The 25,953-nt window shown below is 37.6% G+C and overlaps 2 protein-coding genes and 1 long non-coding RNA gene across 7 annotated transcripts in view; 1 reads left to right on the plus strand and 2 right to left on the minus strand.

Moving 5' to 3' along the window:
* Positions 1–1,458: 1,458 nt before the first annotated feature.
* Positions 1,459–5,030, minus strand: LOC129943048 (uncharacterized protein K02A2.6-like). The gene has a single exon (XM_056052259.1). It carries the CDS (start codon positions 4,776–4,778, stop codon positions 1,647–1,649), a length of 3,132 nt encoding a protein of 1,043 aa, XP_055908234.1. The 5' UTR covers positions 4,779–5,030; the 3' UTR covers positions 1,459–1,646.
* On the minus strand, positions 4,784–6,161 carry LOC129951261 (uncharacterized protein K02A2.6-like). Its single transcript, XM_056063379.1, has 2 exons — positions 4,852–6,161; positions 4,784–4,793 (listed from the first exon to the last, which is right to left on the minus strand). The coding sequence occupies exons 1-2, from the start codon at positions 6,159–6,161 to the stop codon at positions 4,784–4,786; spliced, it is 1,320 nt and encodes a 439-aa protein (XP_055919354.1).
* A 2,919-nt stretch (positions 6,162–9,080) lies between these two features.
* Positions 9,081–25,953, plus strand: part of LOC129941485 (uncharacterized) — a 32,601-nt gene continuing 15,728 nt past the window's right edge. Inside the window, exons 1-4 of one of the 5 annotated variants that reach the window (XR_008780868.1) lie at positions 9,493–10,132; positions 13,277–13,773; positions 13,840–14,209; positions 14,270–14,426. This is a non-coding gene — a long non-coding RNA (uncharacterized LOC129941485). Of the gene's footprint in view, positions 9,469–9,492; positions 10,133–13,276; positions 14,210–14,269; positions 14,427–14,581; positions 14,899–25,953 lie in introns of those variants that run through there. The other 4 variants (XR_008780870.1, XR_008780869.1, XR_008780867.1 and 1 more) reach the window with 4 other exon arrangements.

The raw sequence follows: 25,953 nt of genomic DNA on the forward strand, positions 1-25,953 counted from the left end.
GGTTAAAATTTTCTTCATTCATCCTTATATAATTTAAAAATGATGGTGTATAATTCGATTTAAGTTCTTTTGTCAAGAAAGTGAAGAATCCGATGCCAGATCTATATTTTCTTTCCATATTTTAATTCAATTCCTTTTTTTCCTTTGCTTGGAAATTTTGAAAGAATCCTCTTCCACCTGATGAAATGAGAACAACAAATGAAAGAGAAGTGTCAAAAATACGCAACCGAGAAACATCCGAGTGTAATGATGCGAGATTGACGGGATGAGTGTTCAAAAGAAAATATGCGAAACACACAGCATACAGAAAGTCTTAGTGTAATAACACACTTATGTGTGGCTTATGCGTTTGCTATATTAACAGCTGATATAGTTTCCGAAGTTTCATACCACGAAAGGTGATTATCACTTTTCTTTTAAGCATTATTCACATGAGCACGACCAACGAATGAACGAATATTCGTCGATTTTGACATTTCTTTCGCATGAGAGTTTTTAATTCGTCGCGAATAAAGTTTGACTTTGACCACCGAAACCAAAACAAGAATGATTTTTTTAGGTTAAGTACGTGCGATTATTTTATTCGTTGCGAGTGTGGATAATGTGGAACGCGAATAAAGTTTGACAGTTCGTATCAACTTCAATTTTTTTCGCGACGAATAAATTTGTTTTCTTAAATATATTAATATATTGCTATCGTTTTGTAAAGAATTTGTGTGGAAATATGTCTTCAAACGTATATAAACTCACATTTTATAAGTCATTCGTCGTTTGTTGGTCGCGCTCATGTGAATGCTGCTTTATAGCTTGTTGCTGACACCTACACCTAAAGGTGTCACTTTCATACATTTTCATAGTTTTTTGAGAAAGATATATTGTGTTTTTTTATTAATTGAAAATAAATAGAAAAAAACTGAAAAATTTAGCAAATTTAAAAGCAAATAAAAATGTATACCTTACTACACTTTCTTTTCGAACCAAACTCATAATTTGGAACTTCCTAACCGAATATATCTAACACTAGACTTTTTATGAATATTTATTACTTACTTACTTTCAACAAATGGCTTAAAGTGACTTTTAGACAACATTGATGGTGTTTATGTTATGAGGCCTTTTATTATCGTTACTTAAATGTAAAAATTAAGTATAGGTAGCTGGTTTCTCTATCTAGAGCTACTTAGGTTCTTTTAAGTTACAATGGCTTTAAAAATTCTTTATAGATAAGGAAAGAATAAGGAAAACTTGATTTTAAGTTATCAAACAGGTGTAAATGTCATTTCCATCAGCTGTTATCTTCTGAATAGTTTTCAAATGTTTTGATTTTACAAGAAAAATATACCATGAAAATTAAAAATTTGAAGTTTTTTAAGAATCTAAAATATATACTTTATTAATGAATTGTCATCTTTTTTATTATGTTTTTATACAAGTTTTATTTTAATAAGTAATGAAAATAACTAACATAATTATTCAATAATTATAATACATGAGGTAAAGAAGAATCTAAGCAAGAACTAGTATGTTAGGATGAGAATGCAAAATTATGGAATGTCCGTGATTTTATGTTCCCGCCAGAATCTGTCCCTTCCCAATGACCCTCTGCGTCCAGGGTTGGTACGTGAGGTCTTCTGTCATTCCTGAGGTCAGGGATGTCGTACCCTTAGGGTGGTAACACCTCCCCTTTTAGCTGGTGGTGAGGGAGGAGAATATCTCTTTGTTGCTCTACGCTTTCTATTCGATCGTCTCTGGATAGACGGTGGAGTGATGATTGCTTCTCGCTGATCCGAACCACTTGGATTGTTGTCCCCAAGCTCCCAATCAAGTCTTCTGCTATGTTGTGGACATTCCTCTGAGGCAACTGCTACAGGCTGTGAACTTTGGCTGGCGGCTATCTCCGGACTTTGGAGTTTTGGAATTGGTTTCATGTTGAAATCTTGCAAAAGTGTTGAAAGAGGTATTTGCGCTGTTGGGGTCGATGACGTCTGTGTGGATGATCTCGGTCTAATTTGATTTGTGTGAGACCGCACTAATATATCTCTTGTGTTGACGCGAACAATATAGTTGACTGCTCCAACTCTCTCCAGTATTTCACCTGGAATCCACCTGCTTTTGTTTGAACGATACAGCTTGACGAAAACTGCATCTCCTACAGCGAATGATCTGTGTTTTGCTCCATACTGTCGATTGAAACTCAGGTTTTGTTTTTCATTGATGACTGGCTGGTTCAACTTTGGTTGAATTAGAAGATCCAACGATGTTCTGATTTTTCTGTTATACATTGCTTCAGCTGGTGACGTATTGTTCGGCGTGTTGCGGTTTGGAGTTGTCCTGTACATGAATAAGAACTGTTGCAGAGCTTCCTGCATGGTTACCTCCCCTTTAAGTTTTTGAAGAGATCGTTTGAGCGTATCGACAAATCTTTCGGCTTGCCCGTTCGATTGGGGATGAAACGGTGCAGTTTTCATGTGAAGAATACCTGCTGACTCACAGAAATTTTTGAACTGGTGGCTGCAAAACTGAGTTCCATTATCCGATACCAAGGTTTTCGGATATCCATGTCTGGAAAAAATTTCTCGCAAGATGTTGATTGTAGCTGTAGAGGTTGTAGATGACGTTTCTATGATTTCAGGCCATTTGGAATGAGCGTCTATTACTACCAAGTAATATACATTCTGAATTGGGCCTGCGTAATCAATATGAATACGTTGCCAGGGCTCCGTTGCGAGAGGCCATGACTGAAGTGTTGTTTTTATTGGTGACTTTGCTGCTGATTGACAACTCGAGCATTCCTTCACAAAATTTTCGATATCTTTATCAATCTGTGGCCAGTAAATGTAGCCTCTAGCTATCGCCTTCATGTTTTGGATACCTGGATGACCTCTGTGTACTTGGCGAAGTATTTTGGTACGGTAACATTCGGGAATAACTAGTCTATCTCCAAACATGATGCAGTTATTAACGAGTGTCAATGCTTCGCGTCTATTAAAGTACTGAAGCTCGGTTGAAGATAGATTGTTTTTGTTTGGCCACTTTGATTTGATGAAGTTAGCTATTCGATTCAGTTCTGAATTGTTCAACGTAGCTTTTTGTACCATGTCGAATGTAAGTGGTAGTAGCTGAATGGTGTGTTTCAAATCAGCGCAAGCTTCTTCTTCCACAGTGGTAGTAGCTATGACGTACTCTTCAGAATTGGGCCTTGGATGTTGGCTTATCAACCGTGACAAAATGTCCGCGTTTCCGAAGTCACTAGTGGAAATGAATTGAATCGAAAAATCATACCTTAGCAAAGTAATCGCCCACCGCTGCAACCTGTTGGCAGTATACACTGGAACTCCCTTCTTTGAGCCAAAAATTGACAGAAGTGGTTTGTGGTCTGTCTGAAGGGTGAAGTGACGTCCAAGTAACATACGGTGAAACTTCTTTACTGCAAATGTAAGAGCGAGACCTTCTTTTTCTACCTGGCTGTAGTTCTGTTCTGTTGATGTGAGTGTCCGGGATGCATGATAAACAGGTTTGATGGTGCCATCTTCGAAACGGTGAGAAATACATGCTCCTATTCCCATGTTAGATGCGTCCGCTGCAACGATGATTGGTAGTTGTGGATCGTAATGCGCTAAACCCAGGTCTGACGAAAGGATGTTCTTGAAGTTTGTAAAAGCATCTTGACATGCTTTTGTCCATACCCATTTGCTGTCTTTTTTCAGTAGCGCGTGCAACGGCCCACTTAATTTACTGATGTCGGGTATAAACTTGCCATAATAGTTTATGGCCCCCAAGAAAGACCTCAACTGTGACAAATTTTGCGGTGGTGGCATCGAGACAATGGCGGCAGACTTATCTGGGTCCGGTTTGAGTCCGTTAGAGGTGATAACATGACCCAAATATTTGAGTGAGGTCTGGAAAAATGAACATTTTTCTATTTTTATATGAAACCCATACTCACGTAGTCTGGTAAGAACTGCCTTCAGTCTCTGAATGTGTTCTTCCACAGTTTTCCCGGATACCAGAAGATCATCAATAAACGCTGAGACTCCTTCAAGCTGACAAAGCATTGTATCCATGACTTGTTGGAAACTTCCTGGTGCTGCTTTGACACCAGGAGGAAGTCTGTTGAACTTGTACAGGCCTCTGTGGGTGTTGATTGTGAGGAACTGCTTGCTTTCTTCTTCGACTTCAACTTGAAGGTATGCGTCCGACAAGTCAATGTGTGTGAAAAACTTGCCATCAGCATGTTTTACGAAAATCTCTTCAGGAAGTGGAAGTGGATGTTGGTGGGGCTGAAGAGCATCATTCAAGCCTGTTGAGTAGTCGGGGCATATCCTTACATTGCCATTGGCTTTACGAACGGCAACTATGGGTGCTGCCCACTCCGAAAAATCTATCGGCGTTATAACACCCAATCGTTCCAGTCGGTTCAATTCTTCTTCGACTTGCTGAAGTGCTGCATACGGAACTGGTCGTTTCGCTCGATATATTGGTGTAGCATTCTCTCTCAGGTATAATTTTGGCCTGAATTTAGTGCAATGACCCAGGGCTTCAGTGAAAATGTCTGCAAATTCTTTTTTTATCTTCTGTATATGAACGTCTACAGAAATTGTTGATGTTGATGTTAAACGGATTATTTTGGATATGTTACTGAATGGCTGATCCCATAGACGAAATTCGTCTATCCAATTTATTCCAAAAAGATTTAAATTTGGAAGGTCAGCTACACGACAAGACAGTTTTGCTATTTTATCACCCAGTTTAACATCTGCAATGAAAGAACCAAGCATGGTAATTATTCTACCCTGAGCATCAATTACCGATTCTGAGTTGTTGTCCAAAAAGAGCTTAGGGCTCCCCAACTGCTCCCAATTATTCTTCGATAGAATTGTGACGTCAGCTCCAGTGTCTAATTGAAGATTGAGTGCTAATCCATTTATATGAACTTCTATAAATTTGCGATTTGCTTTTTGAAGTGTGTTGACTGCAACTACATTTGATTTTCGTTGTCTTTTGTTGGATTTGCCTTTGGGTCTTGATGATTGTTGATTGGTGTATGCTTTGGCAAAGCAAGAACAATAACCCTCTTTGTGACCAGTACGCTTGCATGATGAGCATTGGTGGTTCTTGAATGAGCAGTCTGCAGCAAAATGCATACCACCACATCCCCAGCATGGTGTACGCGGCAATGTCTTGGTAGATGTGGAACAGCCTGATGCGGGATGACTGATGGGTAGAGCATTGTTGTTCGGCTGTTTCTTTCTGCCATAAGAAACTGCATTTGCTTTGAGTGGTGCAGTTTCGAGCAATTGAGAATCTTGCTTTAGTGTTGCAATTCTCTGACATTCCAATAGCAAGTTCGAAAGCGTAATTTTTGTTTCGTCTCCTGATTGCAGCAATGCAAGTAATCTTGTTCTGACATCTGAGTCACATGAAGCATGCAACCCTTTGACAAAAATTAAGCACTTAAATTGCTCACTTGTCAGCTTCCCAAGTTGAAATTGCTCACAGCTCTTATTGACTCTACTAGTGTAAGCTGTGTAGTCTTCACAACTGCTTTTTGTGATTTGTAAGCAGTGGAAGCGCGTGTTAAAGATCGACTCCGATTGTCCAAATATTTTGCTAAGTTTTTCGATTGTAGTACTAAAATCGAAACTAGCAGGTGTATTGGGTAAAATTAAATTCACATATCGGGAGTACTCTGATGCACCCAACTTTCTTAAAAGTAGTCGAACTTTAGCATCCTCTGTTAACGCTCTTGCATCTTCTTCAAACGTGGTCGCGAAACGTTCGAACCACTGTGCAAATGTGACTCCGTTTTCTTCATCGTAATGAAAATCTTGGATGTTTTTTGCTAGCACCTCCATCGTATATTCTGCGGTCGATCTTTCCTTCTTCATATTAAATATATTCTCCGAGAGGCGCTCCATGAGGGCAGATTGATTAGTCATCATCACTTGGAAGAACGATATGAAATCTTGAGGAATCTGCGGCGGTGGTGGTGGCATTTGGAGGTTAGGTTGAAGTGGATTTTGTGGCGCAATTTGTTGTGGAGGTGGCTGCTGTTGCTGAAGACGTTGTTGCATAGGAGGCTGTTGCTGTAACTGCTGCTGTTGTTGTGGTGGAAGCTGGTTTGGAGGAGGCTGATGTGGCCGTTGATTTGATTCTGGCATGATGGTTCTTTAATTTTATTCAACGAATCCTCGTCGCCACTATTATGTTTTTATACAAGTTTTATTTTAATAAGTAATGAAAATAACTAACATAATTATTCAATAATTATAATACATGAGGTAAAGAAGAATCTAAGCAAGAACTAGTATGTTAGGATGAGAATGCAAAATTATGGAATGTCCGTGATTTTATGTTCCCGCCAGAATCTGTCCCTTCCCAATGACCCTCTGCGTCCAGGGTTGGTACGTGAGGTCTTCTGTCATTCCTGAGGTCAGGGATGTCGTACCCTTAGGGTGGTAACATTTTTAATTTTAAAGTTTGAGATCATGAAATTATTTTCTTTATGTAGTAATAAAATGAAAATGGAATTTAATTCGGTTTTATTTATAAACCACTTAAGTGTAGTCAATACATTACGCACCAATACAATAAGTTCACACAAATTTATACATATTATACAACATATCCTTTTTTTTAGATGCAAGATAAAAGGGCGGATGTGAATTTGTTTAGTCAATCTACTCTCTGTGCGATATACTTAGAGCCAAATTAATAATCGTGGAATAACTAAGGGCACAATACAAAAGAAAATCCTTGGTGTGTTTACAAATTATCGCAATTTGCTGTGAAAAGAATTACTCTTGGAGGAACTGTCAATTTTTCGCAAGAAGCAGTACACGTGGAAAAAACTTTAGATGGAACCGGCAGGGATTGAACCAAGACCTTTGGCATGACAGTCGAACGCCCTTACCTTTATGTCACGGGTACTACCCAAGCGGCTGTCAAAACCAAAACGCAAAAAATCAAGTCTTAAATCACAGCTTAACTCTTATTTCTTGATTAGTAAACTCAAGCAATATAATTAGAAAAGGCGTCTTTTATTAATTAAGCTGACCGAAATGACATTTATGCATGTTTAATAACTTCAAATATAGGACAAGCTTCCCAAACAAAACGGTCAACAAAATTTGACCGTCGATTTTATAACTCAAGAACGGTTGTACCGATTTGGCTGAAAATTGGTGTGTAGGTATCTTAGAGCCAGTAGACAGACATAGGATACTGTTTATGATGTTCCACAAAGTTTCGCATATTGACTAGATTGTGTAAGTATACCTACGCAATTCACTAGATATACCTGGAGTGCCACCACATAATCTTCGATTAAAGATTGGTTCACCTATTATAGTTTGAATTCACCTTAATTATGCAATGGTTCACGTTTGGTCATCAAAGAGATCACCGGAAATATTCTTGAAGTCAACCAGATTGATCATATTGCAATCGACGCTAGACACCCTTCCAGCATCACAGATGTCCGAACTTTCCGAGGAACTAACATCGACTTGGACTACTACCTCGTTGCTGCCAAATAAGCACTTCGGGTTTCCAGACCCAAGGCAAAAGAGGCAGATGCTGGGAGAAGGTACAACGTCGCACGGCTACAATCACAAGAGATCGCCGAATCGTTTTCCGACCAAGTTGAAAGTGGCCTCTTGACGTTCTCTGCCGCCAACACAATGTATCGAGAACGAGTGGCAACATTGCCAAGATGCAATCAGAGAAGCCGCCTCTGACATGCGGGGTTTCAACCACCAACAAGAAACCCCTGGTCTGATGAGGACGGCAGGCAAATGCAGTCAAACAACAGGCACGCAAAGCGGCGCTGCATAAAAGTTCGAGAGCTGCTCATGAGCTCTATGAACAGAAGGAAAAAGAGAGGGTGAGAGAGGTGAAACGAAATTCACAGGTACATAAACCTAGAACCGAAGTCTTCTAAGACGAAAAAGGAAACATCATAGTGGAAACGCAGTCAATGCTGAGGATATGGAAGGACTACTTCGGCAGACTGTATAATGGCGACGACGAACCGAGGCAGGATGATCCATTCAACAGAGACGACGAAAACCAACAATCTCCTCCTCCAATGGGCTTCTGTGAGTATTGAAGCAGAGGTGGCAAAAATGGGTTTAACGGTTAATGAGGGCAAAAGAAAGTGCATGCTGTCGTCAAAAAGAGACCTACAACGCCGACGTCTTGGTCAAAACGTCACCATCGACAGACGTTACTTTGAGCTAGTCAAGGACTCCCTCAACATCTGCTGTAAACGCAGAAAACAAAACCAGCGCTGAGATCAAACGATAAATAACTCTTGCTAACCGCTGTTTTTTGGGCTAGAGCCCCAACTATAACTATAGACTATAGACTTAACCGTAAGTAAGCTAATGTCAAAACCGAACGAAAAGTTATCGCCAAACAAAAAGTAACCATAATGTGTTCAAGTAACTTAAGGAAATGTCAAACGAAATGCGTTTCAATTTTGACATTTGCTTAAACTCGAGCCATTTAAATGGCTCTAGAGTAATTTCGCGAAAGTTAGCGAAATTTAACGAAACTGAGCAGAACGTCTATTATGGTTAGTGACATATAAGGCAGCGTATTGGTTGGTTCCCTTAAACTGGCTTAAGCTCGGTTAAGTCTATTATAGTTGGGCCTTAAGAAAGCAATTGAGTGGCAAAGTCCTCTTTGAAAGGACCAAAGTGTCGCTATATAAGACCCTTATCATCCCCGTCCTGCTATGCGGTGCAGAAGCATAAACCATGACAAAAGCACCTTGATTCGTTTCGAGAGAAAAGTTCTTCGTGTGATCTAAGTTTTATTTAATTTTAAATTTAATTCTTTTGTATTGATTTTTGATTGTACGAACCAAAGACACTCCATATAAAGACTGGAATCTTTCGTACGTTTCACCCTCCCACTCTCATTTGTTTACACTGTTGTTTTTGTAATTTTGAGGATTTTGGATTTTTTTAATTGAAGTGATGTCACAATTTAAGCAAAATACAACAAACTTTTCAGCCCACCCGATTTAATTTATTATCTCTATATTCTGCATTAGATTTAATATATTTTTCCTTATCAACCAATGTTACAACAAAATTGTGCATTTAAGGGTAGGTAAGCACTATACAATTTATTCTTCGTATTTTCTCATCAATTCTTGATGAATTTGACTTTCGCAGTGTAGAATTTACTATAGCAGTGGTGAATTCAGTCAATCAAGTCAAACCAATGTTATTGTGACTAGTCGAACAGTTAAATGAACCTTATTCCGACCAGAGACATATTTACAAACATTTCAAACTGCGATTCAGCACAACATAATTGAACTTATAAACAACCAACGGGAACGACACCGGCCGGCAGGGGCAGTGATGTTGATGTTGATGTCCGTACGCTGAGTGCTGACTTGGTTGTTATCCCCACCTCACATTCCTCTGCTGAATGCTGACACTGACTTGACAGGTGAAACTAGGCTGCAACCTACAACTCAACTGTTGCACATTTCATTCCAATAAAAGTTCTTCTGGTTTATGTTTTGTATTTTAACACTACATTTTTAAAATAATATTTATTCTGTGTGTTTAATATTCATTGATTATAATATTTATTTTACAAAACAATTGTGATTAAATAAAAAGTTACAAAGAGTAGAAAATTCGTTTACTATGCAAATATTTCGAAACCTTTTTACTGTCGTCAACTCGTTCTTAATTTGTAATTTAAATCCTGATTGAACGAATTTATAAGTGTTACAAAATCTCTACACTACTGTCTTTAAACTTCAATGTGCATTTATCAAAAACCTTGATACATTTCAAAAATAACTAGAACACTAAGACCAATTATAAGTCGGCAATTGTGATACTCAAAATGTATTTATGTGCAGGGAATGCATTTCCAATAACTTCATAATGATAATTTGTGTTGTAAATTACACTAATTGGAATTCTATGCCATGTCGCTCGTGATCGGCTTTATAAAATGGCAAGTTTGCAAGTTTTTTGTTAATACTTTGTGAACTCATCGGAATGCGACGACGAGACCCTCCCGATCCAGTATTTAATTAATCGGAAATTGAACACATTAAGTATGCTCAGGTGATAGCCACAAATATTAGAATATGAAGGTACTTTGAACATGAAACATAAAAGGTCTAATTTGTAAAGTTGGATAAATCCATACCAAGAAAAGTATTCATAAATATGCAACACTACGCGATTTATTTGCAAGCATTTAATTATACAATCCAAATTGTTGTACTCGTGGTGTGAAAGAAAAGAACACGTCTCCAATTGTATTTTTAAATGTTTGCTTTTATTTCGCAATGATGTTACCACGTTGGATGTCTAAGCCAGAAGAAGAATATTGCGTCATATTAAATAAGTACATCACTTTTATTGCTAAAGACAAGTGCTAACAAACAGATAACACATTTTAATAATCTTTAAGGCTATAACAATTTTCTCTCTTCAAGTGAAACAAATTCTTCGTTATACATCCAAATGGTATTATTTTAACTGAACATATTTCAAAATCATAATTCAACAAATTTAAAAATTTACTTACAAATCTAAATGAGATAATTTCAAATTTAAATACAAGTAACAGCAAAACTTAGTTCTAATTTATAAGTCTTTATGATTATCCTTAATTAAATTATTTCACGATTCATTTTGATTATTTCAAATCATCATAATATGTCAGCCTATCCACATGTTTCCGAATTCTATTACTTTTTCGTGGTATAAATGGTAGTTTGTTTTCGGAAACGTTTTTTTCTTTATCAATTTCTTGATTTACTGGTACCGGAAGTTGTTGTTGCTCCTCCGAACTTTCACTCGGGAACTGGGGATTACCATCAACGACCTGGCTGCCTGCATTTTTTATTTGATCGACGTGCCGGAACGCATCTTTACCGTTATCTAGTTTAATATTTTAATGCAATAAACCAGTTTTTTCATTAACTTCTCCAAAATTCCATTTTTCCTTGCCAATGTAATTTCTAATAGCCACTCTTTCTCCCTTTGAAAAACTTCTACTATTAATATCTTCATTGAATGGTTGAACATTATCTTTTTTCTCTGGCAATAATAACGAAAATTTATTTCGAACAGGATAATTAAATAATACTTCATTTTTGAAATTTATTTGGGATAACGACCCGCAAACCTCGCATTATACAACCACTTTGTATAGAAAATTCATTTTGGTCAACGCCAAATCGTACGTGAGCTTGAAGTTGAGTCCCCGTTTGAATCCCTTTCAATAATTTACTCAGTAACAAATCTCTAGAAGTTTCCTCTGCAATCTGTTTTGCCGTAATTGGTAATGTTTCTATCTGATTTATTTCAAATAAATCAGATTCTTCAAGCTTAAAAGAATCATTGGATGAAATCGGCAGTCTTGACATGGCGTCAGCATTACCATATTGATCTGAACGTTTGTACTTTATTGTATAATTAAATGCTTGCAAATAAATCGCGTAGTGTTGCATACGTGTAGCAGACATATGTGGCTTATGGTCTGTAAATAGAATAAAATGACGACCGAAAAGGAATTGATAAAATTTCTTAAGACCGTATATAATAGCGTAGGCCTCTTTGTCTATTTGAGACCATTTACGTTGCGAAATTGACAACGTTTGTGAAGCAAACTGGATGGGTCTATCAGTGCCATCTGGATATATGTGGGACAATACTGCCCCCACACCCACTGGCGAAGCATCTGTCGACAAACACAACGGCTTATCTTTTGCGTAATGCACCAACAAATTATCTGAAATTATTTCTTTTTTTATTGCTTTAAAAGCACTTTCACATTCTGATGTCCATTTAAATTTATTATTTTTCCTAATCAATACATGCAATGGCTCAAGAATCTATGACAGATTATGAAAAAATCGTCCATAATAATTTACTAAACCTAGCAAAGATCGTACCTCAGATACATTTGTTGCTCAAGGGGCTTTAACAATCGCTTCTGTTTTACTTGCGGTCTTATGAATTCCGTCTTTATCAATTTTAAAACCACAGTACTCAATCGAGTCTTGAAAATAATGTGATTTTTCAGAATTTACACGTAATCCAAATGAAAACAACCGCGAAAATACTGTTTCTAACCTTGCGAGATGTGTCTCATTATCCGTACCAGTGATACAAATGTCGTCAATAAAAACTCCCACACCCTCGATCCCAGCAAGTATTTCTTCCATTTTTTTCTGCCATTTTACAGGTGCACAACTAAGACCATACCACAATCGCGTACATGTAAACAGACCTAAAAACGTAGACAAAGTTAATTTTTCCTGATCCTCCTCCCTCACCTTCCACTGTAAATAAGCACGGCGAAGGTCAACCTTCGAAAATTTGTCACCGCCATTCATTGCATTAAAAAGCTCGTCTATTGTGGGGAGAGGATGTTCAGTCGCGATCATATATTTGTTTAAAGTAATTTTAAAATCTCCGCAGAGGCGTATTTTTCCATTTGCCTTTACTATCGGCACAATTGGAGTTGCCCAATCACTGTGGTCAACACGAATAAGAATACCCTGAGCAACTAAATTATTTATTTCTTCCGCGATAGAGTCCCTAAGCGCGAACGGTACCGGTCTATGCTTAACAAACACAGGTTTCGAATTTGGCGTTAATTCAATTGAAACCGGTTGTCCCTTAATTTCGCCTACATCTTCGCCAAATATCGCACTGTATTTTTGAATTAATATTGAAAGTTCCGGTGGTAAATATAAAACTTTGGAGTTGTTTTGAACATTAAAATTTTTTTCATTTACCTGGTAAACCATTAAATGCATACAGCCACTCTCTTCCAAATAGCGCGTTTTTATTTGAGTCAACAACATACAACTGCAAACTCTTTTCAATTTTCAAGTTCTGCGGAGCAACAACACCTAAAACATTAAGAGAATAATTATTATATGTATTTAACTTAGTGTTAGTACTTTTAATCGGAATATCACTAAAGTTCTTACTAAATTCATTATAACTAATAACCGTTACGTCGGCCCCACTATCAATTTCCATTTTAATTAATTTATTTTCAATATACACGTTAATCCACATTTTTTTTGTCCAATCATTACTCTCACATATTGTGTTAATTTAAACTATTGGTTCTTCACTGATCAATTCGCAATCATCTTCTAAGTGGTTAACTGTACTGTTTTTCTTATTCTTTTTTTGTTTTTTTAAAACACACTTTTGACAGATGTCCGCGAATCTTGCATAAGTTACAAATAGTATTTATGTGGTTTCAGGTACTGCTGGGGAGATTCCATCACAAAGTAAATCGAAAGTATTTGGCCCAATATAATGTAGCAAGTAATTGAGTCTCATCACAGAATCTTTGACATTGAAGATTGTAAACGCTCCTTCAAGACGTTGCAACCAGCGTTCAAATTTACTTTTAGTCTCGTCAAAGAATTCTATGGAGAAATTAGGCGGCACTCCGCCGACGTACGTAGGTGCAGCAACAGCAGAAAGACCACCCGCAGCAACATCAGCAGCACCCGCAGCAACACCACCACCAGCAACACCACCATTCATATTTATGATTATGTACTCAATCGATGAAATTAAAATTTGTATCAATTTTCTTTCAATTCGAATCCTCGTCGCCAAATTGTTGTACTCGTGGTGTGAAAGAAAAGAACACGTCTCCAATTGTATTTTTAAATGGTTGCTTTTATCTCGCAATGATGTTACCACGTTGGATTTCTAAGCCAGAAGAGGGATATTGCGTCATATTAAATAAGTACATCACTTTTATTGCTAAAGACAAGTGCTACCAAATAGCTAACACATTTTAATAATCCTTAAGGCTATAACAGTCCCACACAGCATACAAACAACTAAACCACCATGAAGTACATAAGTCCAGTGTGTAGTGGAATGTTCACACCGAATCAAATAACACAAAAACTAGCACAGTGTACAGGACATCAAACTTATGTAGCGAAAATAAAAGAATTGTGGTGGCTCTACGACAAAGTAACAACATTTTATAAAACAAATAAGAATATTACAAATAAAAGATAAAGACAAATAACTGAGAAATGTATCTTAAACATTTTTTAAATAATAATGGAGACTCCTTTCCTATACCTGTGTGAATTTAATCATCAAAATTCAAATTGATTGGAAAGTGTACAAAAAAAATCATTAAAAGACAAGGAATTGTGTAAATTAAGGTGAGTTTTGCACTTAAATGTATAGAAGAGTTATTTTTATTTGTATATTTCATCGTGTAGGTTTATCGGAGGAGTTAAGTGCACCGAACTTTCTGCCGTCTGCAAGCTTGCAACAATAAACTCGTATTAGGTGAAATAATGCGCTTGCATTAGCAGTATTCCTATTCAACATTCAAGACACGTCAAAAGAGAACTCTGAGAGAATCTTACAATAAAGGTAAATTTTCACAAAAATGTGTAGTCGAGCCTAAAGTCTGTTACTAAATTCCAAGACCTTGTTGCTCCAGACTTTTATTTAATATGAAATGGTTTATATAATTTTTCTAAATATTCAAATTAGTAAGCAATGAGTTAATTCTAATTTGGTTTCAGTTTTCTTATATATCCGACCATATACTATACAGTGGTGGACACGAATTTAGCACTTGTACTCTTACAAGTATTTTTCTACTTTCAATTGTTGTTACTATGACTATTTTATATGGTAATAAAAATGTGTAAATGATTGAAAAGTAAAATACCGTTTTGCGAAAAATGGAGATTGTTTGTGATTTGCATTGTTTTTAGCTGGACATAAATTTAGCCCGTTTTGCAAACAAAGAGTGTATTTTTAAATTTAATTTTTTTTTTTAAGAAAATAATAATTTTTGAGGTAATTAAATATTCCTTTAAGGATCTATATTAAAAAATAATTAGTCATGTCAAAAAAAAAAATGGCGCTCAAAGGAAAAAGAAGTCTGATCTTGAAAATGAAGTCAAAAGGGCGGACGGTAACAGACATTTCTAAGTTGTAAGAATGCTCCAGGAAGCTGAAATATAATGCCCTTCGTCATTTCATTTTGGAGTGATTAAAAACGTTAAAAAACCCCCGAGCCAGAAACACAACTACAAATGAAGATAGAATTATTTATAGGTTATCGACCAAGTGCCATTCGAAGTGAACTTTCAACGAACTATACAGTAAATGTTTCCTCAAGGACTATAAGACGCCGATTAAATGAAAACAATCTATGTGGGTGCGTTGTTCAGAGAAAACCGCTTGTATCTAAAAAAATCTGAAATCTAGAATACAGTTTGCCAAAGCTCAATTAGACTAACCAATTAGTTTTTGGAAAAACGTGTTCTGGGGCGATGAATCCAAATTCTGCCGGTTCGGAACGGATATGAACAAATATTTATGGCGTCCAAAAAACGGAATATGAAACAAGGTACACCATTAAGATGGTGAAACACGGTAGACGCAACGTTATGGTCTGGGTTGCTTTTTCATGGCACCGGCGTTGGTCCCATCGTAAAAATTGACACCAAAATGGACTAGAACGTGTACAGATATATCCTGTTGCATCATGTGATACCCTACGCACAAGACAATTCGCCATTATTATGGCTCTTTATGGACGACAACGACCCTTAACACACTTCAAAGTTAGTGAAATGTGCCTTAGAGGTGAATAAAATCGACGTTTTGAAGTGGCCAGCACAATCACCCGATCTTAACCCGATCGAGAATTTGTGGAATGATGTTGAACATCCCATTGAGCAAAAAAAAGCAACAAATTTAATACAATTGTGGAAGGAGATCCAAAATGCTTGGTATGCAATTCCAAAGTTACGATGTGAGGCTTTGGTTTAAAGTTTGCCAAGAAGAGTTGCTTCTGTACTGCAAAATAAAGGGTTTCCTACCAAATACTAAGAAAAACTAAGAATTGATAACGGTAATTAAAATTTTATCAAGAAACTGTTGAATGTGCTAAATTCATGTCCAGGCGAAAAATTGATGTTTCAACATTCCATACTTTTTTCTTCTTACAGATGTTAAACATACTTGATAAAGTACATAAAATATAACTAATTTCATAATAATAAAACAAATTGAAAATTAATGGTTTCTTTAACAATTGTACTAAATTCTTGTCCACCACTGTATGTATATTCGTCCGTGCGCTACCCATATTTGTATGCTTATGTGAATTACTTGTTCATACCTCGATTCTAAAAAGTTATTTTGAAAAAAAAGTCAAACGGGTCAGTGCCCAGTGGCGATTCCTGCTCATAATTTAAGAGTTAGCTACTTTCTGATAGAAGTTGAAGATAAGTTTTTAAGAATAATAATTAATTTTTTTCCAAATTTTCTGCAGTCCGCCTTGAGCTCACATCGTTAAATGCAGCAAATGTTTCATGATTTTTTTTTATTTATATTATTTAATTAATAACAATAGATATTTGGGACTTTATATAAATGTCAAGCAAAGCTTTAAACTCTGGCTGTCTGATTCTATTAGAAATGTGATCATCATTTTGGATAGTCATTAAATAACTTAAAAAACTGTTTCCGTTTCAAGGTGTTGCAATAAATTTGAATCATATTGTTTCATTGAGTAGTTCAATACAATCGACCTGCTTCCAAATGAACTTGATTCATTGTGGCCTCTAAACGACAACGCCTGCTTTCCAAGAAAGCATGTTACATTTAATAGACATTTTAACACCGCACGATTTTTTTTAATATTATGTTGAAAACCTAAAGCTAGTCTGAGCAATGATAGCTTATTATCTATTTATTTATTTATTTATTTATTTATGTCATGAATTGATCGAAGATCTGCTGATTACAAAATTACTACAAAATAATAAAGCTAATGAGATATATACTCGTACATATTTACAAGGAATTTTAGATTAAATTCAATTAATTAATCAGTTACATATTTCATATTTCGGTCCCTAGCTAGATGTCTCTAGTTTCTCGTTCCAAGTTGGGTGAGGTCACTTTCCACTTGATCCGCGGTCTTCCTCTACTGCGCTGTCCTGTGGGTGCGGATTCAAAGACTCCGCGCCGGAGCATTGGTTTCCATGCGCTCTACGTGACCCAGCCATCTTAGTCGTTGGACTTTTACCCTTTTGGATAAGTCAACGTCGCTGTACAGCCCGTACAGGTTGTCGTTCCTTCTTCTCCTCCACTCCCCTTCGATGCATACGGGACCGTAGATCACACGAAGAACTTTTCTCTCGAATCCACCCAAGGTGCTTTCATCCGCTTTTGTCATAGTCCATGCTTCCACAACGTATAGCAGGACGGGGGTCTTATATAGCAACACTTTGGTCCCTCAAAAGACAGCACTTTACCACTCAATTGCTTTCTTAGTCCAAAAAAACAGCGGTTAGCAAGAGTTATTCTGGTTTGATCTCAGCGCTGGTGTTGTTTTCTGCGTTTACAGCGGAGCCTAGGTAGACCAAGTCCTTGACTTCCTCAAAGTTACGTCTGTCGATGGTGACGTTTTGACCAAGACGTCGGTGTTGTATGTCCTTTCTTGGAGACAGTATATACTTTGTTTTGCCCTAATTAACCGTTAAACAAATTTTTGCCCCCTCTGCCTCAATACTCACAAAAGCCCCATTGACATTACTCTGAGTTCTTCCGGTAATGTCAATGTCATCACCATATGCTATTAATTGGACAGACTTTTGAAAGATAGTGCCTCCATGGTCATCCTGCACACGGACGAGTTTGGCAGGCATGCCAAAACTAGACATGGATCTATACAGCTCGTCCCTGTAGATACTGTCATATGCGGCCTTGAAATCGATGAAAAGATGGTGGGTGTCGATTTGGTGTTCTTGGGTTTTTTCCAGGATCTGCCGTAATATGAATATTTGATCGACTGTGGTCTTTCCTGGTCTAAAACCACACTGATAAGGATTTATCAGGTTATTGACGATTGAGTTTAGGCATTCACATATTACGGCAGAGAAGATTTTATAGGTGATGTTAATGTCTCCTTTTTTCAGGATACATTCATGGGGCATGCTTTCTTCCGACCATATCTTATAGATAAATTGGTGCATGCTCCTAACCAACTTATCTCCAGCTGCTTTAGAGAGCTCTGCATTCAAGCCATCCGCTCCAGCAGCTTTATTAGACTTCAGCTTAGATATAGCAATCCTTACTTCGTCTAAGTCGGGAGGACGGGATTGTTGGTTTTCGTCATCTATGTTGAATGGATGTATGTACTTGTGAATTTCGTTTCACCTGTTCATAAAACTTTCGAACTTCATTCTTGCTTTTAAACATCTCAACATCTTCGACCTTCTCATGCTCTCTTTTTTTCCTTCTGAGAAGTCGGTGTCGGTGTTCCTTTCGCCTCTTCTGCTCATAAAGCTCATGACCAGCTCTCGTCCTTTTATGCAGCGCCTTTTGCGTGCCTGTTTATTTGGGTGCATTTGCCTGCCGACATTCCTCACCAAACAAGGGGTTCTTTGTTGGTGGTTGCTTGAAACCTAGCACGTCAGAGGCGGCTTCTCTGATTGCATCTTCGCAATGTTGTCACTGGTTTTCGATACATTGTGTTGGCAGCAGAGAACGTCGAGAGAAATTACCTATTACTCGATCGGAGAAGGATTTGGCGATCCCTTGTGGATTGTAGCCGTTCGTCGTTGTATCTTTTCCCAGCATCTTCCTGTTTTGCCTTGGGTTTTGGAAACCCGAACCGTGGCTACAATGAGGTAGTGGGCCGAGTCGATGTTAGCACCTCGGAAAGTTCGGACATTCATGATGCTGGAACCGTGGTAGCGTCGATCGCAGTATGGTCAATCTGAATCTGGTTGACGGCTGATTAATCTGGATAACTTTAAGTTCCCTTGTGGATGTTGAGGTGTGGAAAACCCGTACTGGCTACCATGATGTTTCCCCCGCAGCAAAGCCGATGAACCTGAATCCGTTATCGGAAGTGTTGTCGTGCAAGCTGTTTTTCCCGATTATTCCACTAAAGATGTTTTCCCTTCCTGGCATTAAAATCGCCCAGGACAATTTTAATATCGTAGCTAGGACACTGTTCATATGTTTTGTTTAAATGCTCGAAGAAAGGAAAAGAAGAAAGGTGTTGTCATCCTTCTCTTGTGTAGGGGAGTGTGCGCATATCAGGCCAATGTTGACCTTGACGCGGATGGTCATTAAGCGCTCGTTGATGCACCCTTAGCTCAAGACGAAAAAGCCGCATCCAAGTCTTTGTTTTCTAAGTAGCAGTCACCATAGTAAATATCGCTCGTTTTTATCCTCTTTTCGCCCGGCCCGTCCCATTGTATTTCCTAGATGGCAGAGATGTTTGCTTTATAGCAGCCTAGGGCCTCTTCAGCACATTATCGGTAGCATATTATAAGCTCATAAATTCTGAACTTGACAGCGACATCCAATAAGGAATTCAAAATCGTGTAGAATTTAATGCTCCCAAACCTCAATGCTGTCTACTGCTGACTACCGAAATACCACTATCCATGGGTGGTACTTGCATCGAGAAAACTGAACAGCTTTCAGTTCTAGGGATGTGCATCACAAGCTACTTGTTGTGGAGTGATTATATATTTAACAACGCCAAAAATGATGCAAGTATTTAGCCTTTTTTCCGACGATGCAAAAAGTTTTTTACCGCTTCTGATTTGGCTATAATCTACACAGCTTTTATTCGTCCAAAACTCGAGTATAATTCTTATATGTGGGCTGGTACCCCAATAACGTACTTGAGTCTTTTGGATGGTATTGAAAAGAGAGTTCTTAAAATGATAGGAGATCGCTTCTTTGAACACTGCCGCAGCGTGTCATATTTATAAAAATCAATGACACTTTTCGTTGTAATGTTATAACTCAACAATGCCTTTACCGTTTTGGCTAATTTTGGTCTTGAATTATTCGTGGAAGTCCAGAGAAGGTTGTATCATTGATTTTAGCGACTATTCGATCGGAACAGAAAATTGCATTGGCACTTGCATCTGCGGGAATTGCTGCTACATTATTAGAAGTTGGTCGGACAGCACACTCTGCATTAAAATTGCCATTTTTTGAAACTCCAACTTGCAATATTTCGAGAAATTTTTCTATGGCAAAAATTCTGCGATTCACTTCAATTATTTTATGGGATGAATGCACAATGGCGAATAAAATATCAATAGAAGCATTTAATCGAACAATGCAAGATTTACGCGGTAAGCAACAGCTTTTTGATGGTGCCCTAATTTATCTGTCAGGGGACTTTCGTCATTGCCCGTCATTCCTCGATCAACTCCTGCTGATGAAATAAACGCCTGTTTGAAGTCATCAGTTCTTTGGAGATAAGTACAAAAATTGACACTGAACATTAATATGTGTATTCACCTACATAATGATGCAACTGCCCATGAGTTTTCAAAACAATTGTTAGGAATTGGTGATGGTAAAATACCAATCGCAGTACCAACTGATTGATCACTTTACCGAAAACTTTTTGTACAATTGGGCAATCTATAAATGAGTTGATTAAATGTTTTTTTTTTCTGAATATTCTTCAGAATTACAGAAATCATGATTGGTTGAGAGAACGCGCCATTTTAGCACCGAAGAATATTAATTTTAATGCCATTAGTTTTCAAATTCAAGCGAAACTGCCGGGTGTAGTCACGGCCTATAATTCTATTGTTATGAATCAAGATTACGCAATGAATTATTCAATTGAATTTTTAAATTCATTGGAACCGGCTGATATACCACCGCATTGCTTGAATCTGAAAATTTCTTCCTTGATTATATGTTTGATTTAAGAACAATTAAAGTGGTGATTCTCAGCGGCTTTGTTGATCTTTTTGATGATTAAATGAAAACAGTTTTCATCAGATTTTTCCCAACGTTTCGACGGTGATTGCCGTCTTCTTCAGGGGATGTCTTTATTCACAAAAATGATAAAAGTGATTATTTAATACATACGAATATTATGTAAAGCGTACAAGTATGACTTACATTGATTTAAATATTACAAAAACATTAAAAAAAAAAACAATTTAAACAATAAAAACAAATAAAATTTAAAGACTTGTCACTGTTAAATGTAAACTGTTGAATTGTTTGTGTCTGAAACTAAGGAACAGTAAACGGCGGATATGTTGTGAGTGTCTTGTTTGCGGTTCATATTATTTTTGTTATTTATTATGTGAAGTGTTTCTAATGTATAGCGTTTGGATGTATGTTTTTCCGTTGCAAGAATTTGGACTCCTTCAAAATCTGGTTGATGTCCTGTTTCGATGGTGTGGCATGCTAGTGTTGTCTTTTCCGGTTTTTTTTGGCGAATGTCTGATTTATGGTTAGCCATTCTTTGTTGAAGGAGTTGTTTAGTTGTGCCAATGTAACAGAGATTGCATGGTTCGTCCGGTTTTCCTTTGCAGTTTATTTTGTAAACTACGTCTGAGCGGCGATCCTTGTCCGTTTTCGTCTTTAGGCATGTAAATAAAGATGCAACTGTCTGGTTTGACTTATATGCTAAGTTCACTGCAGGGTTGTTTTTGGCGACAACTTCTTTGAAATTTTCTTTTATAAACACCTTTCTTCTCTTCCAACTTATTGTTGCAATTTATTTTCTTTTTAAAATTTAAAAAAAATAATGAAATTAACCTAAAATCAAACCCGCGCGAAATATTAAAGAACGAGAAATAAATTATGCCGAACTGTCAAACAACAGCGGCGAATAAGCGAAGAGGCAAAATTGCAACAAGCAGCAAATTAAGTGCTGCCACCACGACGAGCTCAGTGAGGGGTGGGTTCAGCAATTAACAATCAATCGATGAATCGATTGATAAAGTTGCGTGGAAATGTGATATCACTTTGATATCAAAATTATTACTTTTATTATAAATTGCCACAGGGGCGGTCTTACGTTTCGTAAGAAAAAGGGCGCCAGCAATTTTTTTTGTTCCTGAAATAAAAGAAAAGGAAATTGCAAACCTTTTTTTTTTTTTTTTTTAAACACACACCAAGAGAAAAGCACAGTACAACCAAGAAAAGAAAACAAAATGGGTATCTTTTAGGACACTTTATTTATACGATGTGCCTGAGAAACCTTGCAAAAGCAGGATAAAAACTCAGGATCTTTTCAAAAACAACAACAAGTTCTATGGACTATGGACCGTTAAGGTCTTAATTCCCACAAATAAAATTGGGATAAAAGAATTACAACAAGTTAAACGGAAATACACAAAATTTTACTTATCTTTTTTTTTCTCTGCAGAACCCCAAATAGATATTTCTCCTTTCCTTTCCTTCCTTTCTTTTTTTTCCTTTTTCACTTTTTCCCTTTTTTTTTTTTATTAAAACGACACTATTAATTTTTCTGGATTATTCTTAATTTTTTTTTTTTCTGTCTAAGTCCGAAAGTTATCTTCACGGTTTCAAAGCTCAAAAAGAATTGACGGCCAGATTCCAAGATCTGTCCTATCTCTTCCTTTCCATCTCCCAACATTGTAGCTTTCAGCCAATATGGAGTGGCGGATTTCAATCACTTCATCAACAGCCAATCGGAGATCGGCTTGTTGATCTCAACTTGTGATGAAATTCTCGCGATCCCGCTTACTCGCTCTTCTCTCACAGCTAAATGCAAGTCATCCTGGAATTCGCCGTCCGCTGGATTCACTTCCAGGTAACTTCGATTCCAGGAGCTGCATTCAGCCACCCCCACTTTCTTTTTCGATATCGGACAAAGACCGAGAAATTAAAAATCGAGAAAAACCTTTAAAGTAATCAACTAAACTTTAATTTTGACTTTAAGACCGCGCGAAAGGAAGGGAAAAATAACTATACTTTAAAATCTGTTACTCTACCCCCGAGTTAAGTTGCCCGCAACTTAACCGTCCATAAGTCCATAAAACTTGTCCCGTATTACATTATTTTCAAAATGATTACAATTTATCGAGAAACAAAAGAAATTAACTATATAAAGACAAGAATTTTACCAAAAAAATTACAAAATTTACAATTTTAAGAATTTATGTTGGGCCGTGGGCCATTCTCCAGTTGGAGTAACTTCTGATGAAACTTTACGTATCAACCAGACCGTCCATCTGGTTTGGTTTCACTTCCATGGAAACCATCCTTCTTTTGAAACCTGAAACGAGACTTGGTATTTTTTTCCTCACGAAAATGACAGAGAGAACCATGGTCAGAAGGACTATGGCCGTCCCGCTCTCTCTCATCCTCGTGTAGAAGGAATATGACAAGTGTCAAATCGAATATTGTAAACAAAACAAGTGGGAAAGTGGATGCAAAATGCATCATTTTTTTTTTAATTAAAATTAAATGTGGAAATAAATTGTTGCGTTCATTTATAACGCAACAAATCCCACCCTTTCTTCCTTGAAAAGGTGTTTGTTCATAACACAAACAAGATTACAAAAAAAACTCTTTCGTTTAAAAATCACGAGATGGAAAGACTACTTACAAAGGGACTTCCAATATTCATTCATTCTCCAACAACGACGTAAACGGCTTCAGATCTTTAATGTGCCAAGTGCCACGATCTTTACCGGTGTCATCTACCAGAACATAAGTCCAGGGAGATAACTTTCTAGATATTTTAAAAGGGCCGACAAATTTTGGTGCCAATTTAGCTGCGTAGTAATTTGCAGCATCGGACAACACAAAATTTCTTCGCCATACGAGGTCATTCGGGAGATATTGAGTATCTCTCCTCCTGAGATTGTATGTCTCGGCGGATTTCTTAACCGCTACTTTTAATTTTGCAGCTATCTCTTTTCTCAGTTTCTTGAACCGTTCTTCAATGGTTCCTCCTTCGACTCTCCTATTCCCTTCAATACTCTCACTCCTAATACCTTCGTAATTCCCACTCGTTGACATCTCTTTCCCAAAGTTCGCATAGTACGGACTAACACCTAGAACTTCATGTTGGGAAGTGCGTATAGCACAAGCTACCTTAGCTAACTGAGAATCCCAGACTCGGTGATTCTCTGAAACATACGCTCTTAATGTTGTTTTGATAATTTGGTTAATCCTTTCGGCAGGATTAGCCTGTGGATGGTAATGCGGAGTAAACCTAATTTTCGACGAGTAACCTTCACAAAGTGTCTTCAACTCCCTACTCTTGAACTGCGGACCATTGTCACAAATGACAATTTTGGGAACTCCAAATAACAGAAAAACATTATCTTCTAACTCTTTACATACCGCCTTTGCGGTGGCTGTCCTAAGTGGGAACAATAAGGGAAATTTGGTAAGATAATCTACTACTGTTAAAATATACATAAATCCTCTGTTGGACTTAGGTAAGGGCCCTACTAAATCTACGCTAATCATCTCCCAAGGAGATGATGCTCCTACTCTCTCAGTCATAAGACCGGCTGGCTTGTCATTGATCGGTTTCACTTGTTGGCATATACTACATTTCCTAACATATTTGGTGACGTCTACTCTCATCTTAGGCCAATAATATTTAGCTCCTACTCTCGCGAACGTTTTTCTAACCCCCATGTGCCCTGCTAGTGGACTATCGTGACACTCTTTCAACACTCCTAACCTATCTTTCTTTCCGACTACTAACTTCCACTCTTCGTTATTGTCGTGCACGATCACATGATTTGACTTTACAAATTTGTATAACCTGCCATTGTCTACTCTCCAATTCGGAAAAGCTAACGGATTAGACTCAACTGACGAAACCATCTTAGCCACCCAAGGGTCCTTATCCTCATCTGAAATCCCAGCTAACTCTGGAACTCCCCGAGATAACATGTCTGGTACTACATGTTCTTTCCCTTTCCTATGAATGATTTCAAAATCAAACTGTTGGAGCCGAACTGCCCAACGTGCAAGTCTACCTTGTGGATCTTTGAGATTGCTCAACCAAATCAAAGAATAGTGATCCGTTACGACCGTGAACCGAACTCCTTCGATATAAGGTCGTAACTTCTCGACCGCCCATAAAACTGCCAAACATTCCTTTTCCGTAGTGGAATAATTTCTTTCACTCCTATTGAGTGACCTACTTAAGTAACAAATTACTTTTTCCCCCTCTTCAAATGTTTGGGTGAGTACGGCCCCGATGCCGTAGTCGGATGCATCTGTCTGAACGACAAATGAAAGCTTGAAATCTGGACATGTCAAAATTGGAGCCGTGATTAAGCATTCCTTTGCTTTACGAAAACTATCTTCACATTCCTGTGACCAAACGAATTTCCTACTCTTTTTCAACAAATCTGTTAAAGGCCTAACTAGTGTTGCGAAATTCGGTACGAAGCGTCTGTACCATGAAACTGTCCCTATGAAACTCCTAACTTGTTTCACATTTTTAGGTGCTGGTATTTTGATCATACCATCAACTTTTTCGGGGTCTACGTGTAACCCGTTTTTGTCGACTACATAACCTAAGAATTTAAGAGAAGGTCTACAAAAATTACATTTGTCGCGGCCTACTTTCAGCCCCGCCTCTCGTAATCTCCTAAGAACCTCACCTAAAATCTCTAAATGTTTTTCAAATGTACCTGTGACGATAATGATATCATCCAGATACACGAAAACGAATGGCTCCAACTCAGGCCCTAACACACTATCGATAAAACGCTGCCATGTTGCAGGCGCATTGTGTAATCCAAAAGGCATTCTTTTGAATTGAAATAGACCCCTACCAGGTACCGTAAAGGCAGTGTATTTCCGCGATTCCATTGCCATTGGAATCTGCCAGTAAGCGGACTTAATGTCCAATGATGTTAAAAATTTGGCATTCCTAAGTTTATCTAAAATAGCCGAAATTATCGGCAACGGATACGCATCCCTTTCTGTCACCTGGTTAACCTTCCTAAAGTCGACACAAAACCTAAAACTATCATCCTTTTTCCTAATGAGAACAATTGGGGAAGCCCATGGACTATTTGATTTCTCAATGACGTCCTCTTCCAACATCTCCTGAAGTGATCTATCTATATGTTCCTGCATTGCCGGT

Source organism: Eupeodes corollae, chromosome 1, assembly GCF_945859685.1.
Source record: "Eupeodes corollae chromosome 1, idEupCoro1.1, whole genome shotgun sequence".
NCBI classification, from domain to species: domain Eukaryota; kingdom Metazoa; phylum Arthropoda; class Insecta; order Diptera; family Syrphidae; genus Eupeodes; species Eupeodes corollae.